The 17,767-nt window shown below is 37.6% G+C and overlaps 1 protein-coding gene, 1 long non-coding RNA gene and 1 pseudogene across 2 annotated transcripts; 1 reads left to right on the plus strand and 2 right to left on the minus strand.

Moving 5' to 3' along the window:
- Positions 1-6,023: 6,023 nt before the first annotated feature.
- On the minus strand, positions 6,024-7,657 carry LOC136266859 (uncharacterized). The gene is made up of 3 exons (XR_010706334.1): positions 6,665-7,657; positions 6,559-6,611; positions 6,024-6,422 (listed from the first exon to the last, which is right to left on the minus strand). It is a non-coding gene; the product is annotated as an uncharacterized lncRNA (long non-coding RNA).
- Positions 7,644-8,601, plus strand: LOC136266858 (small ribosomal subunit protein uS2m-like). Its single transcript, XM_066061880.1, has 2 exons — positions 7,644-7,786; positions 7,864-8,601. Exons 1-2 carry the CDS (start codon positions 7,705-7,707, stop codon positions 8,535-8,537), a joined length of 756 nt encoding a protein of 251 aa, XP_065917952.1. The 5' UTR covers positions 7,644-7,704; the 3' UTR covers positions 8,538-8,601.
- A 3,348-nt stretch (positions 8,602-11,949) lies between these two features.
- Positions 11,950-16,237, minus strand: LOC136267570 (ATP-binding cassette sub-family F member 1-like; annotated as a pseudogene).
- Between the last annotated feature and the right edge of the window lie 1,530 nt (positions 16,238-17,767).

Genomic DNA, 17,767 nt, shown 5'->3' on the forward strand with positions numbered 1-17,767 from the left:
AATTGCTATTTATTGCTCTTTCCAAAGAATCTGAGGTATCTCTCACGTGTCGTGCCTTTTATTACATCCCCCTGAAACACCCAATGCACAATGTATGGTCGGTTTAGGCCATTTTGACATGCCAAAAATTTCATTAATTGGACTTCTTCTGGCATCATTCTACTCACAGAATTGCTCTACATGTATCACACCCATAAAATTGCTATGAGGTAGTAATTAATTAAGGTTTTTCAATCAAAATGTTTTGCATGCCTGTTCCAGCTGGAATATTGCCATGAACAAAAGTATAACAAATGTCCACAAACTTCTTGATATGGCTACTTCCACTAACAATGATCCAGCATGAAAAACTGGATGACTCTCTATCTATGCTGTAGTCAAGCTCATCTCAAGCGAAACATCAGGTGAACAGAATGAGATGACTGGCTACCATGTATGTAGTTAAAATTTGATATCTTAACTTCACTAGTAAGGCTAAGTTACGAGAAGCCATATGTCGGTACATGTAAGTGTTGCCATTAATGTCAAAATATTCTCACCCAGAACAGTATAGCTGTTACACTTTACAATAAGAACTGCACCACTGGAAAGCTATAAACTGATAGCTAATGTGTGTATAACAATGATCTTGGTAACTAATCAAAACACCAAGTAATCTGGACAAGGGAGTGTATATTAAGATATTTGTGGTGCCTAATTGTCTGGGTTGTGTAATAGAGGCCACACCACCTTAGGTAACCAGATATAGTTGTGCTATATAGGAAAGTTGCATCACTTCTGTTTTCTCAGTGCTAAAAAAATCATTAGAATAATACATCATGTAGTAGTTTAGCTATTGTAGTTTTATTTCACAGAATATACAATAATCGGATCAGTATAATCAGTATTGGCTCTTTTAGGTACAAATTAATTGGATTTCAGTACAACTGAAAAATCCTTATCGGTACACCTCTAGTAGCTACATCATCAGTTTATAGAATTGCATAGAAAGGCTTTCTATTTGTTTTTAAGGCTTTTCATTGCTGGTACTCATTTTTAGTGTTCCACCGATAATCGGATCGGTATCGTATCGGAGCCGATATTGGGCTTTTCGTATCGATCGGTATCGGTTATTCAGGTATTCCGATACCGATTAATAGCCACTCGCGCCAATCGTCATAACCATAACTATCATCATAAATCCTATGCTAGCAAAACGTGAGGTATAACAAGTTGGAAATAGTGTTGAGTATTATTCTAGCATAAAAGGTGCAGGAATTGCTTTGCTAAACATCAAGCAACTGCTACTTACTATGTTTGTATGAAAAAGATCGAAATACTCTAATAGAACAGTCACTACACAATAATATATTCTACTAGAACAGTCACACATAGCCAGCTTGAGATGATTGTAAATTGTATAGCAATTATCGGTATCGGTATCTGTATCGGTGAAAATTTGCTTCTATGTATCAGTATCGGATCGGTAGTTATTTTTCTGTATCGGTGGAACCCTACTCATTTTGCCATGCAAATTACTTGGTTCACAGAGTGTTTGTAGAGACTGATAAAGATTCCTCATCCTTCATTACTAGTGTCTGCCATCCTTACTAGCACCTTCGATGTTTCGAATCACTAAATTGTCTTGAACAAATTCAAATCGAATACGAATTCGAATATTTGGTATATTCGTTTTAACCCTAGTGAGAATAGTGTAAATTACTTGCAGAGCTAATTCAAAGTACATAACAGTGATGTAGCGAGGGTTAATAGGTATCAAGACTTAGGGATGCCATGAGAGTATTCCCTTCCAAACATCTATCATTCAATTCACAATATAATAAGAAAGTGATTTTCAGTTCAAACGATGCACTTAAAATTTCCTCTGATTTCCTCTGATTTCCTCTGTTATAACTTATTTGAATCACAATTCATTGCACTTTCCAAATCTGGTCCGATATCTATCACGTTCCACAGGATATTATGCCATTTATTATATGGCCTGAAACATCCAATACAAAATGTATAGCAAACTTGCTGTATTGGGTTTATTTACATATAGGTCATTTTGATGCACCGAACTTTCTGTGATGGATTCTTCTAGCATCATTGTACTCACAGAGTTTCTCTACACATGACACACCAAGAAAATTACTTAATGGACACAAAGTAGGCAGTGCACACTAATTAATTTCATTTTTAATAGTTTTTCGATAGAAATGTAGCAAATGTCTGCAAACTTCTTATACGTTTGTACACAAAGTACAGGAAATGAGGCAACTGTATTTATCATTGCTTGGCTACCTTTGTTCTACAAGAAGGATCTGACTGAACAGTACCACCTTGTGGCCTCGTTTCCTATATTCCACCAGTGGTTGCAAAACCGATGTAGCAATAGCAGCTTTGAACTTGGCTACCATGTTCACTCTGCTTTGCCTGATTCACAGTGCATATATAGATGAAAGGGATTGTTGGGTTACAATAACTATGTTCATTGGGGTGAATAACTCTACCATTGATAAAGGTACCCTGTCACCTTCCTCTAGCATGGATATCAGCTCAGGCTTCATCTTGTTTGATAGCAGTTGCTTTTAGAATTGTATTTCCTATCGATATACTTGCAGAGGTGGTTTGATAACTGTTATTATAACAAGCTGCACTCTGCTGTAATGTCTCTCAGTTTGTTATGAATGAACAAGGTAATGTCACCATACAAGTCTGTTATGAATGATTCCCTGCAAGTACAAGCTAGCCCAGCCAGCCATGTTTATAGTAGATGCATTATGAAATTCTCGTTAAGAAGTTAGATGAGTGATGTCATCTAAGTGCTGAAGTGCACAGTTTAACGTTTGTAGATTGGTGAATATGCTCATTTGCTATAACCCAGTGCAATGAACGTGCGAAAGCACTGTGATGTTTTTTTTGTTGTTGTCTTGTCTTGTCTGTTTTTTTTTTGTTTTTTTTTTTTTTTGCTTTTACAATGTTAACCACAGACATTTATTTCTCCACACTACTTGTTACTGTTATGATAGATATACGACATGTAGCTTTTACTTCATAATAATTTTGTGCCTTATCAAAACTAACACAAAGTTGCAATCATACAGTACGATATAGTACTGTATGGTATTGCGGATCATGACGATTTTGGGTTTTTTTGGCACCCAAAAACCAGCCTCACAATACCTTCATGATGTCTTGGCGGTATTGGTTAGGTATAACCAAACCCAAAAGTGTCTACAGAGCGGCCAAAAATACTTCTAATAAAGTACTATGGTTTTAAAAATATATATATTTAGCAGAATTTTCTACTGACCGACTTAGTAACTGCCTACTTGCCTGATGCCTTCAGACAAACATAATTCAACAACTGCTAAGGCTACAGGCCTGATTTTTTCACTCCTGTTTATCTTCACTGGCAGCAAAAGGTGTCAATTTGTGGATAGCACAGCGTGATGGCTTCCCTACGTAACAGAAATTGTTCCAAGTTTTCCATTGTGACTGGATTGATTGCAGAGGTCCTTCATGTAGTGTTCTTCATTTATAACGCTGTGTATCAGGCTGAACATGGCTGAAAATGAAGCATAATGGCAATTTGCTTTCAGTAATAATTGATAGTTGGGACACGCACTCAGATGCAAAATTATTTTAATGACATACCTGGTGTCATTCTTCCTTTTGATACAGTATACGTGGGTATGCATGGGTTCATTATGTTATTAAAAAGTTTTTTATTAAGTAGTAGAAGGAAATATTAGGAATTTTCAGTCTGATTAGAGAAAGTAGTGAAACAAGTGAGGTCACCTACACCTACAGATATACTAGTGGACATTTATAAAGTAGGGATTAAATGTCCACTAGTATATCTGCAGGTGTCCCTTGTTTCATACTTTTTATGACTGTGATCCTAATCACACTGTAATTTTTCCTTCTACTTGTCATGTTAACAGTCGTCCATCTACAGTCAGGTAACTATGTAAGTTACACAGTGCTGAGTATGGAGTAGTATTAGTAACAGAGAATTATCACGTGCTGTTCTTTTGTATCACTAGAGGTTGTTGAGTTGATACAATGTCAAGACCACATTCACAACACCATTATGGTGTGTCAAGAACATCCTACAATGAAAGATCACACCCATCAACTCATACTACCAGGTCACCTCAGGACCACACACAAACTACTTATGATCAGTTTCTAATCAAGAAGTCAGCAAAGTCAAGTAAATCTAAACATCATTGGGGGCTATTCAAGAAGGCCACTCCCCAAGAAACATCACATGAACAAAGACCTGTCACCAAACATGCAATTACAAAATCTAGTAAATGGGATAAAACAGTTTACTGCAAAGCATTATATGACTTTCATGGTGACATGCCCTGTGATTTATACTTCAAGAAGGGACAGAGAATTGCTATTGTCACTCGGACAGAAACTCAAGATGATTGGTGGGAAGGAACAGTGAATGGAAAAACTGGTATATTCCCTGCCAATTATGTGTCTTTGTAATGTTGCTGTGCGTAGTGTGGTTGCGTTTGTAAATGTTATACGTAGCAGTACTAAGGCCATTTTTACTTATAGACAAAGTTGGACTATATATTTGAAAATGCTACCTAGAAATGGTTTGAACACTAAAGTCCCAGTGCATGTATACCCTACAATAAAACTTTTAAAGATTTTAAAAATGTATACGTACGTATCAGTATTTCACAGGTGCTGTTTTGCAGTGTTATGATATGATGACCAAATTACTCGTGTTTTAAGCAGTATGATTCAATTCTAAATCAAGCAGTTTGTTTTTGAAAAACATGCAGTAGTACCAGTGTAATAAGTTGTGATTTTTGCATAAGCTAGCAAATTCACTTGGACAAAAACCTGAATTGATTGCATGCAAGAATGATTGATGAGTAAATGGAAAGATAAGGTACAAACTCTGGTTACCATTGCAGCAATTCTTATGCAGTCTAGATCATGTGTTTTTGAAACCACATCTATGCATGAGCTATATTTTACACCAGTGGTGTTAATGGAGTTTCACCAGTGGATGGTATGTACCGATATACCATTTGTCAAAAACCACATGCATGTTCTGATTTTTGGTAGCATTAACCACACATACACAACTATTACACCAGCTATTTAAGGAGATCTTAGAAAAAAATGTACTTCATAGGATTGCTGGGCAGTGGTTTACATAAAACTTCAAACCACATTCCTATTTAATAAAAAATGAATAAATTACACATACATTATTTCAGAAGAATCACGTCAACAGACATGTATATCTTGATAGCTATATATCCTTGGTAAAGTAAAAGCCACGATATCCTGAATGGGCCTCATTGTAATGGGGGAACCAGGGAAGGCTTCACTCTACAATTTGTTCACTATACAATTATGTAGTAGTGATATTACAGGTACAAAGAATTCACAATTACTGCAGGATGTCAACTTTACATCATACAAAGCATTGCCAAACTGATAGTAATTGTCATGTGATGTATATAGAAATTCCATTATGGACTACACTAATATGCTTTGTAAAGTTTCCACAAAACGTGGTGCAGTTTTTATCAAATGTTTATTTATAAGTGTAGGAAAGAGTACATTGTAATGCTACATGATGCATATGATGGCAGCTAGATAAAAGCTTGTAGGAGGTATTTGGTTTACAAAATGGATGAAGCTCAAGTAATACAAATGTGTACATTCAGAGGACTCTAATAGTGCTGTGTTAATAATATTAACAGCAGTTAGTGAAGCAATAGTGAAACACCAATCTGTATTAATTTTATATGATTGCCTGGTGATTTCACTTTGATTTCACTTTGATTTCATTTTCCACTACAACATTATATGGTATGCGTACAGGTAGACTGCATGGTCAACGCAATTGTATAGGTACACACATGCACACACACTACATAAATGTAACTACAGATACACCAGAGTGTACTGAAGTGCCAATATTTAGTGAAGGAGAAATTCTCTAACGATACATGCACTGATGGATCATAAGCTGATTAATCAAAAATTTTGGAGCTTTTATGTTTATAAATTTACAGCATATTTTATGGATTCATAAACCATTTAATACATCTCATCGGATAGCTATGGCATGCATTTGAAACGTTATCATATGACATGTTGCTTCTCCAAGGAAACTTCAATGGTTGCTCTATTAAAGTAGTTGGCTGCAGATGGTCATGTCAAGTAGAACTAAAGAGTGTACTCCATGACCTCACTAATAAGACTTATCCACCTTGCTATAATATTATACTATATCATCAAGAGTAAACTATCATCAGAAGGCCTTATTTGAATGGCTCTTCACTTTAATCATCACCAAAAGGCATATCTGGCTTTTGATGCTATCACTAATACATGAATGTATCCTCAATTCAGAGAGTCCTTTATGAGAGGTTCCACTAGCTAGGTAATCTCTGTCAGTAGAGAAAAGAAAAGACTATGGTAACTCTTGTAATTTATAGTTTGACTTCGCCACAAACTAGAAGGCATTCCAATCACATGGGCCACTATCTAAACATCTCACACTTCTATAATTGATGTAGTAATTACCTTGATTCTGTTCACAGGTTGTTTATAATCACCCACGGAAGAATTCTATAGCACTGCATGTAATACTTGTAATAAGTTCTGATGAGCATTACTGGCCCAAACATACCAATAATTTGGATATTGAGTGATGTGCTGGTTGTAAGCCAGGCACTCATAGTTAGTTTGCTAATATGAATAGAGCATACAAAAAAATCATTTTTTAGTGTTACAGTATCACAACACATCTTAACTGACTAACAAGACAACTGTCGTTAGAATGACAATTCAGTAAATGGCTTTTCGGCCTCCAGGTCTCATTGTGTATGAGCATGATGTACTAGTCTGTATTAGCAGAGTCTTCCTAGCCAGCTGGTAGTTTTTTTTTAAAAATGAGCCAGTTGCCACTGTGTTTTACTGTATACATACATCACAATTTCATGGTAGATATTTACTGCATGTTTGATAAAGAAACTTTGAAAACACTAGCTTCCACTTTTAACTGATTCACATTTCAAATACTTTAATAGAAGGACAGCCGGCGATTTCATACTCAATGGTAAACTTATTAATTTTGTTGATAGAAATAAATACTATGTGATATGTAGGCTCGTACATACATTTGCATGTGCGTCAATGATGGCACGTGGCATATAGCTACACCCACCGAGTCACACACATGCACATACATATGCACGCACACACACAGGCCTGACACACACACACACATACATACATAGAGGGGAAAATTCCGCAGTTACAGCTGTGATGACAAAACAAAACAAGGGCTATCCTCTCCAACTTGACCAGGCTGCAAGTAGAATTCAATAACTCTAATAAAGTAGTCGATGAACATAATAGTGTATTCAAGTCAGTTACTATTCAACTAAATCTTTACAATTAACACTGACACTGAACACTCAGATGCAATAAATGCCATTGGATGTCATGGATGTGTCCCTGGCCTCCCCTTGCCAGCTCCCTGCACTCACGCACACGTACCGTGCAGTCTCCTGAGTCTCTCTAGACAACTAAAACAAGACCTCATTCAAGACTTACTTCTCTTATGCGCTTGTATTAGAGACTCGGCAGTTATGCTGTGGGGAACTCCCATCGAACAGCATCAAGTCTACGGTGAATATCAAAAGTATCCGGAGTATAATTTTAGTGATGCAGCGGACGCTACGTGTCATCCGAGGGTCTATAGCAAGTTTAGTAAGATATTATCATGTGGAACCTACAGCGAGTACAGGTAATATGGGATTTAGATACTTCAATAGTAGTGTTCCTATGCATCGAGGTGCGCGTTATTTAAACTTTCTCTTACAGGTCAAGTGGTGTCATTAAAGGAAAAGCCCGCATCAAATATAGACTTTGGTGTTGACAAACTAACTTCACTACGGGAATTGTTTGAAGCCAGGGTACACATTGGCCACAAAACTAGCATGTGGAACCCCAGCATGCTCCCTTACCTGTATGGACACAGAGCAGGGATACACATCATTGACCTGGACAAGACTTGGCAGTGTTTGCAATTAGCTCTTAAGGTCACCAGCAACATAGCATACCAGAAGGGAGTAATCCTCTTTGTCAATGAAAGGTCTCAATTTGAACGACTCAACCAGAAAGCAGCTCGTGATAGTAACCAATATTTTGTCACACAATGGACAGAAGGCACACTAACTAATATGTATGGATTACTTGGCTCCACAAATTATCCAGACCTCATAATCTTCACTAGTGTACCACCGAATGAATCAGCAGTGAAGGAAGCAGCGATGTGTTGCGTCCCTTCCATAGGAATAGTGGATAGTGATTGTGACCCGCAATGGATTACCTACCCTGTACCTGGTAATGATGACACCCCATCAGCACTACAGTTGTATTTTAGGATATTTTCTGATGCCATTAAGATGGCTATGATGATGAGGAAAGAGATGGATACTTTAGAACAGGGAACAGTAAAATCTGGAAATGTAACAACTGAAGTTCTGCATAGTTGATGCATACTTATACAAATATGAATTGCACAGTGTTTTCTAGTTATGTGCTGAGGTATTGCCGAAAGTTAGTAATGGTATATCCAATCTATACTACAACTGGTGTTTTCATCTATAGTCATCATCTCACCTGGTAGTCCAATTAAGTATTCCCATCTGAAACACGCAATGTCTACCTCCAGTGATATTGTTGAAGTAATGTGGGAACACTGCAATAATTGACAGTCTGATATACTGAATGATGTGTCTTGAGATGAAACAAATTCATTTCCTTGCACGTATGCATGTTTAGCAGAAGCATTCTTATTGTAAGTGCTATCCCAATAGTGACCCCTGAGAATGCTAAAACCTGTTATTATGGGAAGTCAGAATTTGAAACTATTCTTTAGGCTAATAATTATGGCTATAGCTTGCTGAACTACTCATGACTGTCACTTATCCTTACACAATTCTTGGTCAATGTAGTCCTCTTAGAAAGCAGATCTTTCCATAAATTTTTAGTCCTGAAACATAACAGCTTTAGCTGGGGGGCCCAGATCCCCTGCTCCATAGTTCACCCCCTCGATCTATTATTATTATTGGTAATACTGTGCAGACCTCTACTAGAGTATAGTGCACAGGTCACAACATATACATACAAGTATACAAATTAAATAATTGCTAGCTCCTGTATACTGGACTGTCTGATGTGTCCTTGTTTATGAGTTGTTTTCTGTAGTGTTCCTTATTCTGAGAAGAGTTTGCTGAGAGTTTGTTGTACAAGAGTACATAATAAAAATAGGGAGGGTACTCTTGATATTACCCATGTGAGTCATGATGTGACCATTCCACACTGCAATTATTTGATTCATGCTTTGAGTACACAAAGTACCATACGTACATGGTCATCACAGTGTGAATGTAATAACTGATTACATTAATACGCATACTTTCTGAGCCCTGTCTACAAATCCACAATGACCTCAGCTACATGACACTTCTTTTGCCATAGCGGCTTGATGTATGGGTCATCACTTATAGCTTTCGCTCTTTGTGACATCATCTACATTGAATACCATGTTATCATAGATCCTTTACACAGGATCTATGATATTATATAGGCGCGAACATTCAACAACCCACAGACCATGAATCGGATGATCGGACAGACCATGAATCGCTCAAATCCTTGAGAATGACAATGAATCTTTAGGATTTACACGGTCTTCCACCAGGAACACGTTGCACAAGATACACTGTGGGCAAGGTGACTGTGGGGTATCGTAATCTGATATTTCATTGTGACAAAAGTGTCGATCAGGTGAAATGACCACCTCATCAAAGATGATTATTTTATATACATGATCGTCAACCTCCTCCTTTAGTTCTTATCGTAAGGGTGGCCAGTGGACACCGACATAAATAATTTAATAACTAGATAGCTACATATACACCCTATATAGTCTCGCCCCCATGGGGGACTAGCTACACCCATAGATATTACATCCCGAGGGGCCCCGACACCAACTGGAACGAGCCCTGTTACCATGTAAACTTTCCATTTGAGTTCACGTCGTCGGTAGAGCCGGTGGGTTTATTATCTATGGTGGAGCAGAGTGTAGCTTACTAGAACCACAATCGAATCATGTCATCGCTGGTTACGTTATAATTACTATTTGCAAACCTTTGAAAACGGACCAAGAGGAGTGGTTCGCACCACACCCGCGGTCCATTCATCCGATCGGGTTGCTTACAATGTTGATCGATGAGACGTACTACCAAAAAGTAGTTGGAACTCCCAAATTTGCTAGGAAAAATCGGCACTTTGAAAGTGCCATCCCAAGCAAGAGGAGGTAGTGTGCTTGGAGGTAGTGTGCTTAGGAGCATCACTCCTTCTCCTTTGTAATAGTGTGCTTCGGAGCATCACTCCTTCTCTTATGTAATTTGGTTTACCAGTTAGGGAGATCGTTATCAAATTGTACAAGTTTTCTATCTCTTTTGTAATAGTTTAGCACTTAGCTATATCGTTATTAAATTGGAAGCCCCTTCTCACTAGTTCTGAAGAATGGGTAGTAGAGGAAAAGTGGCAAGTTATTGGCACTCCTGGTGGTGTTGACCCATCAAGCATATAATCCATAGAGCACAAGCTTGATTACACATCCAGACAATTACCAAGTGAGTGAGTCTGGGACATAAATAAATTAACAAGACAAAAGGAATGCTGCTGACAACAGTAGGATCACATACCACCAGGCAAAGAAAACAACTGCTACTCGAGAGTGCCAGTCACTGCACATTTCAGCAAACTAGGTAGAAAAATTGAGCTAACAAATAAGCTGGCCAGCCATGGAGAACAAGAAAAAAATAGTTTGACAGACCATGACAGCTAAGCAGCATACCACGCATGTAGCTGTGACTTAGGAATACAGCTTCGGATACTTTTTGTTTAAGCATAGATAATATATACCTCCTATGGTTTAAGTAAAGGAGCAAAGAGCAAATTACATTTCCCAAGTAATGGTAGCCATTCATAGTAATCTGTATTGTAATCCCCACCTCAGCATTCTCCTTACAACTAATGCAGTCTAGGAAAATAACCATATTGGGGACTAAGATAACAAGTCCTTATTAAAGCTCACTGATCTCGTCTTGCTACCAATTACATACCAGCAAGACAAGTTTATGAGAGGCAATGTGCCAATGGTATACATTACCATGGCCAGGGGATCACTTTGGGTTGTACCCTCACAAGAAATGATTGTCCGGCCATCTGTGAACAAGAATGCATCAATGCAATAAGTGATCAAGATAGGAGAAGAGATGGACACTAAACTTCAACATTGCTTAGAGTGGCTTGTTAAATGCATTACTTGCATCCGCTAAGAAGACACCATCAACCTCTGACAGTGCAAAGATTTGTTTCATTGCATATACAGCTGCCTCACATCCTCCAATCTGTCCTGCACATAGCTGAGATGATCCAGCAGCCTGCAGCTACTAGAACCAGCTCTTTTGGTATTGAGCATCCATACTCACTTTCAATTGTGTTGTATCAGTGGCATATGTAAAGTATCAATACTTTTAGTACTGCATTGCCTACAGTCGAACCTCTTTATTATGGACATTTCGGAATCAAGAATTTTTGGCCACTTTTTGCTGCAATATAGAGGTTTTCCTCTTTCGGAGATGCTAGATCTGTTGGGACCAAAATTTTTTTTTATCCTAATTATGAAGGTTTTTTTATTGGTCCTTAATTTGGGGAGTCTGTTATTAAGAGAGGTTCCACTGTATTCCTAGTGCTTGTGGTGACTGCCTCAATTGGAGATATGCAGATACAAGTATTAATAATAATAATACCCATCTGCTATATATAGGAGGTCTCTAATCATTAGAAGACCTCATTATCTCCCAAACATCAAAGTGTTTTATGCATATTTCTAAATATTCTGTTATATAATTAAATATAGAAATTGATGAATAAGTACATTTAAGGATCGTGTTAATGCTGCAGCACATCTTCTCCTAGTGCCTCCAGTACTTCCTTCCTGTAATCTTCAAAGTCTCCATCAATCTCATTGATCCCACTGTCCTCAATCACCCACAATGTGCAGCTTGTCTCTATCAACCGAGCATCGTGACTGACCAGTACCACACCTGTGAACAGTAACCACACATAGTATTACAACAGTACAGATTATCAATACAGTACGATTCATGCAGACAGACACGTAGTAATTCAAGTACAGGCTGTACATCAAATCAGATGAACATTTGGACAATCAATTGGTTACTTAGTACTAACATGGTCTAAACATACAAGTTATACATAATCCAGTGTATGTTCTATTAGAATAGTTTAGCAAACCAGCCAAATAATTAAATCACAAATCACCCACACAGTATTCCTACCTCCTTTATATTCATTCATGGCATCAGCCAGTGCATCAATAGACTCAATATCCAAATTATTGGTAGGTTCATCCTATTGTAGTCCAGTACAACAGTACAATAACTAGTACAATAACTAGTACAAGAGCCACTCACCATTATAATGACATCTGGTTCTCGGAGTGATAGTTCGGCAAATACCACTCTGGCTTTCTGGCCTCCTGACAAGTCTCGTATTTTGATTGTGTGGGCGTGACTTGCTAATCCATATCAACCAAGAGTCTTCCTAGCTAGCTGGTAGTTGACATCAAATAATCTCTGAAGAGCAAGATCATGAGTTAGTTACATCATGCCATGATTAGTTGTATGTTATATTAGAGTATTTGTAACAGTTCAAATATTTTTGAAAATATACCCGAACCCGTCCACACAATCTGATGTGCAACTGCAAACACTGGCAAACAATTAACAGGTGTATGTACTAGAGTCCCACCAAACAAAAAAGGCATTGAAGGTGGCACCACACAAACTACTCTATTAGAACAAACACCAAAAGTGTGGTGATGATTGTAATACCGAGTCACATAAGTGTCACAAGGTAACAACAAGAGTTAATAGGGTCTTACTACTATATAGTGTGGCAGGAAGAATTCAGTACATGAACAACAATTTGTCAAACTAGACTGCTTCAACCAACACAAGTGTTTATTGCTAACAATTGTTGCAACTAAATCGGCAAGGTTTACAACCTCCACTTACCCACACTTAATTTTTCTAAACCTAACTTTCTGAGTAGACTTTTTAGCCACTGCTTCTGAGACTAGTGTTGCAACAATATGAGATTTTGCCAATATCCCAATAGCTGATACTTTCAAACTAATAAATGACGTCATGATGACGATCTGACATGAACAAATGTTTAATATTTTCAGCTTATAAGTGCCGAAGGTGCTGATATTCTAAAGGGCCAAATTTAACACACTTATAGTGACAATATATACATTGCATGTTGCTGCAGCAATACTTCATTTTAAATGTAGGAGAATGCATGCACAAACTTAGTGAGGTAAAAACAAGGTTGCATTTTGTACATATGTATTAACTGTATCTGCTGCATTTTTTGGTCTCATGGTACTGATCTGATACTGATACACAATAATACAGTATATACAGCCAATATAATATTATGGTCTTTCTGATAACACTACTGCAGTCCTCTATCTGCATCTCAAATAAAAGATATTTGAGAACATTACATATGGCACATACTGTAGGACTAGTGAACCATTGTTGATATCTGATAAACCTCACCTGAAGATATTCTACAGGTGTCTCCCTCAGTTCCAACTGATCAGCAGCATGTTGGTTATATACACCAAGTCTCTGTTGAAGATAAAGGGGGTACACTAGGGACATGAATGGAACACACACCACTTACCACTCTATGATTCTTCCTTACTTCACCATTCACCTACACAAAAACACAACATAGCTGTAGGGAGCTGTTGGACAGGCAGTTAAGCATGCATGTGTAAATGTTTGTAATGTGTTGTACCCTGTTCTGTGTAATGTGTTATGCTCTGTTCTATGTAATGTGTCGTGTTCTGTAATGTGTTGTGCTCTATTCTGTGTAATGTGTTGTGCTCTGTTCTGTGTAATGTGTTGTGTTCTGTTCTGTGTAATGTGTTGTACTCTGTTCTGTGTAATGTGTTATACTCTGTTCTGTGTAATGTGTTGTGCTCTGTTCTGTGTAATGTGTCGTGTTCTGTTCTGTGTAGCTAATGTGTTATGTTCTGTTCTGTGTAATGTGTTGTGCTCTGCTCTGTGTAATGTGTTATGCGCTGTTCTGTGTGTGCATGAGTGAGGTAAATACACATATATGTACTACATTTCTGGTAGTAGAAAACACTCTACCAATTAGTGTATACTTCGTAAATATGCATTTGTAATGCCCTAGCACCTCCCAGGGGACAATGAGTAACCCACTTACAACAAAACTCTTTAATGGCCCATTAAGTAAACTTTTGCCCCCACAATGAAAACATCAGCAGCACAGCATGCATACATCAATTAGTGCTGAAATGATTATTCGGTTATTTGACTATTCGGTCAGCATGACACTATCCGATTCATTAAACACACTATTCGAATAATCGTTATCATTTTGTACACTGTATTCAGATGGAAAAGCCAGCCTTGAAACTTAAGATTGTGAATGAAGTGATGTATCTATGCTATAAAAATTCTATTTTAGAAAAGACAGAAATAGCTGTTAGGCTTTACCTTGCTCTATAACAAAAGGTTTCAGTACTTGTTCAATAGAAGTATAAGCATTAAAGAATAATCGAATATTTGGTCGTTTTGTTCACAACTATTCGAATAGTAAAAATTTCTATTCGTTTCAGCACAAACACCAAACACACAAACATACACACCACACACTGGTGTCACTAATCCAAACAGCAGGTTTAGCAAGGTTGTCTTCCCCACACCATTGGGGCCCACAATAGCAACTACAGAAATAAACTAACACACTAAAATACAACAACTGTGACACACTTCTTGAGTCCATATCAACTCCAAAGTTCAGCTCCTTAAACAGCACTGGACGACCAGGGTAGCCAAAATCAACATCTAAAATTGTTCAGATTCAAATATACACTGTACCATTGACATACAGAGACAGTACACACAATATGTATACATGTAAGTACAACAGTGTAGCCAGAAGTCAATTATGTTAAGAACCTTATTGGCCTCAATGGTAGCTACATTACTGAAGTCTAACTATGAAAGTTATTGCAGCACACTATATTCGACGTACAACAAAAGCAAAGTGTTGCTTAGCCAGTGAAGAACTGGGACTACTCAGGGTTAAAGTGTAGACAAATTCTCCACACCATAAGCTCCTAAAATAAGAGGGTTGAGAGGAGGAGGATCAGGGAATGAAAATTTCACTTGATATTCACGTGGCTTCTCTAGCAACTGCTGCGGCTCATCATCGTCATCCTGAAGATGATAAATGTTGTATATATACACGGTCACCAGTGACCACAATACAGTACACACTACACATGCATATAGCATATAGTGGGGTTTCTTTGAGGTGAAAACATTTTGTGGATCGCCACCATCCAAAATCTCGAGGGGGAAAATTTCACTTCTTCAGGATCTTTTATGCTAATTTGATTGAGTTGCAAATTTCGAGGAGAAAATTTTCACGGACAGCAGATAATCTGTTCAAACATTTTCCTCAGAAAAAGCCGCTATACAGTACTTATACATCCATACATGTACATACATAGTGACTACACCATACTGCATGCTAACATGTATTGTGTACATACGTACACAGACTACACAAGTACCCACCTCCTGTACTTTCTGTTTGCCTTTCGCTGATTTTGACTTCATTGCTGCTGATTTCTTCACACCTTCCTCCTAATGAAGCAAAATGTATTAGTGAAACATGAGGGAATGTAAAATGGGCAATAAAGTCCACAATAGCATATAGCTACAAATTGGTTTAGTGATACTAAATTAGTTACATAGTTTGCCAGACTTAATTGCCAAAAAAAAAATAATCGGAACTTTCGGAAACACAGTTCAGTTAAGCCATGGGAATGAATTATCATAAAATTCTAATAAACCATTGTCCACCAAATGACTTACTAACTCACTTACTGTGTGGGCCCTGGATCATAACCTCACCTTGTACATTTCCTGACTTATTGCAGTGACGTTACTAGTGACAGCACAAACTAACCCACTTGTACAGACAGTGGGACACTAATTTGTTGGTTGGTTTGTTTCCTAACTACCCATTCTACAGCCATTTACCCACAAGAATTGCTTCTCTTGGTTCAGTACCTTCAACAAACAGAGGAACTGTCACCCACTCATTCACATACACACTGACTCCATGGACAACGTAATAATAATATTGATAATAAGATTTAGTAATTTTATGCACAGACAAATCATCATTACCAGACTACATTTTTGATATCTTGCCAACCCTATGTACAGTTCATTTGATAAATATATCATTACAATGATTTTCTTTCCCATTGCCATGTGGCTATCAAATAACTACTGTTGCAGTGTATAGCCAGTTTATCACCAAGTATGCTACTATAGACACAACACCAATAACTTTTACAGGGGCTTTTCTGATACATACTGTGAGAAGTTAGTTGGCATTTATTAGATCCTCAATGGTTGGAGTATTGTACAAAGAAAACATTTCATATGCAAGTAAAATGAAACTTAGGAATTTCAATTTGGATTAGGAAAAAAAGTAACCTATAATGTAGATATACTAGTGGACATTAATCCATAAGATTAAGTGTCCACTAGTATATCTACAGGTACAGGCAACCTTCCTTGTTTCACTACTTTTTGTTTTCTTTGATCCCTAATCCTATTCTACTTGTTTGTTGATAAAATGAACCAGCATATAAGAACACAGTGGCGGATCTAGATGGGTTTCTGGGGTTTCGAAACCCCCTTTAAATTTAGCTCAGTGGAAGTCTAAATACATAAAAATTGTTGTACTGGCAATTTGTCACATCAAACAACTATATACCATTGTATTTCAGTAGCATGCATGCAGCTGCACTTAACAGACACCATTTATAGCTATAAAACCCTCAGCAACACTTCACTTTTCATATCTCACTGCAATAAAAACGATCGAGATACTCTAATAGAGCAGTCAAGTAACTACTCTAATAGAGCAATCAAAGCCACATACAGCTTATAGTCACCATCTTTGCCCTATATAGTTAGCTATAGTATTTATAGTTTAAAGGATTTGTAATTGCTAACTAAAAGTAGCCTAAAATCCAATCTCAGGGCTTCTAAAATCTCAAAATTTTCTGGAGAAATGTCACCAGATGCCTTATTCAGCTATACCAACTTTCAGAAACCCACTTTTAAAAATCCTAGATCCGCCACTGGAACAGCACTAGGAATGCCATAAAAGTAATTTTGCATCTGAATACGTGGCACAACAACTAATTATGTACCCTGTAACGAAAGGGAGGTGGCCATTACCCTTTGTTTTCAGCTATGCTTCACCAGTTACAACACAGTGTTATAAACTATACAGTATGGGAAAAAATATGGGTGATAAGCCTGAAAGCCAACATAGCCACAGGGAAACCGCATCGTGCTATCATACATTGATACCTTGTGTTGTCATCGAAAGAAAGTTCTGGAACACAAAAGAGGACAAAGGCAAGTCCATGATGTATATTGTATGTACTGTGGTTGGTGAAATTGCACATTCCAGGACGAAGTGACTTCGAACAGTGAAGAAATCAACCCTGTAGCCTTATCCATTGCTGAGTTACACTTGGATG

This window comes from Dysidea avara, chromosome 9, assembly GCF_963678975.1.
Source record: "Dysidea avara chromosome 9, odDysAvar1.4, whole genome shotgun sequence".
Taxonomy (NCBI): domain Eukaryota; kingdom Metazoa; phylum Porifera; class Demospongiae; order Dictyoceratida; family Dysideidae; genus Dysidea; species Dysidea avara.

Excerpts from the sequence above, each read along its gene's own strand:
- LOC136266858 (XM_066061880.1), top strand. The coding sequence starts at position 7,705 with ATGCAGCGGACGCTACGTGTCATCCGAGGGTCTATAGCAAGTTTAGTA. Across the intron at positions 7,787-7,863 it reads GGAACCTACAGCGAGTACAG|GTCAAGTGGTGTCATTAAAG; the intron begins GTAATATGGGAT and ends TTTCTCTTACAG.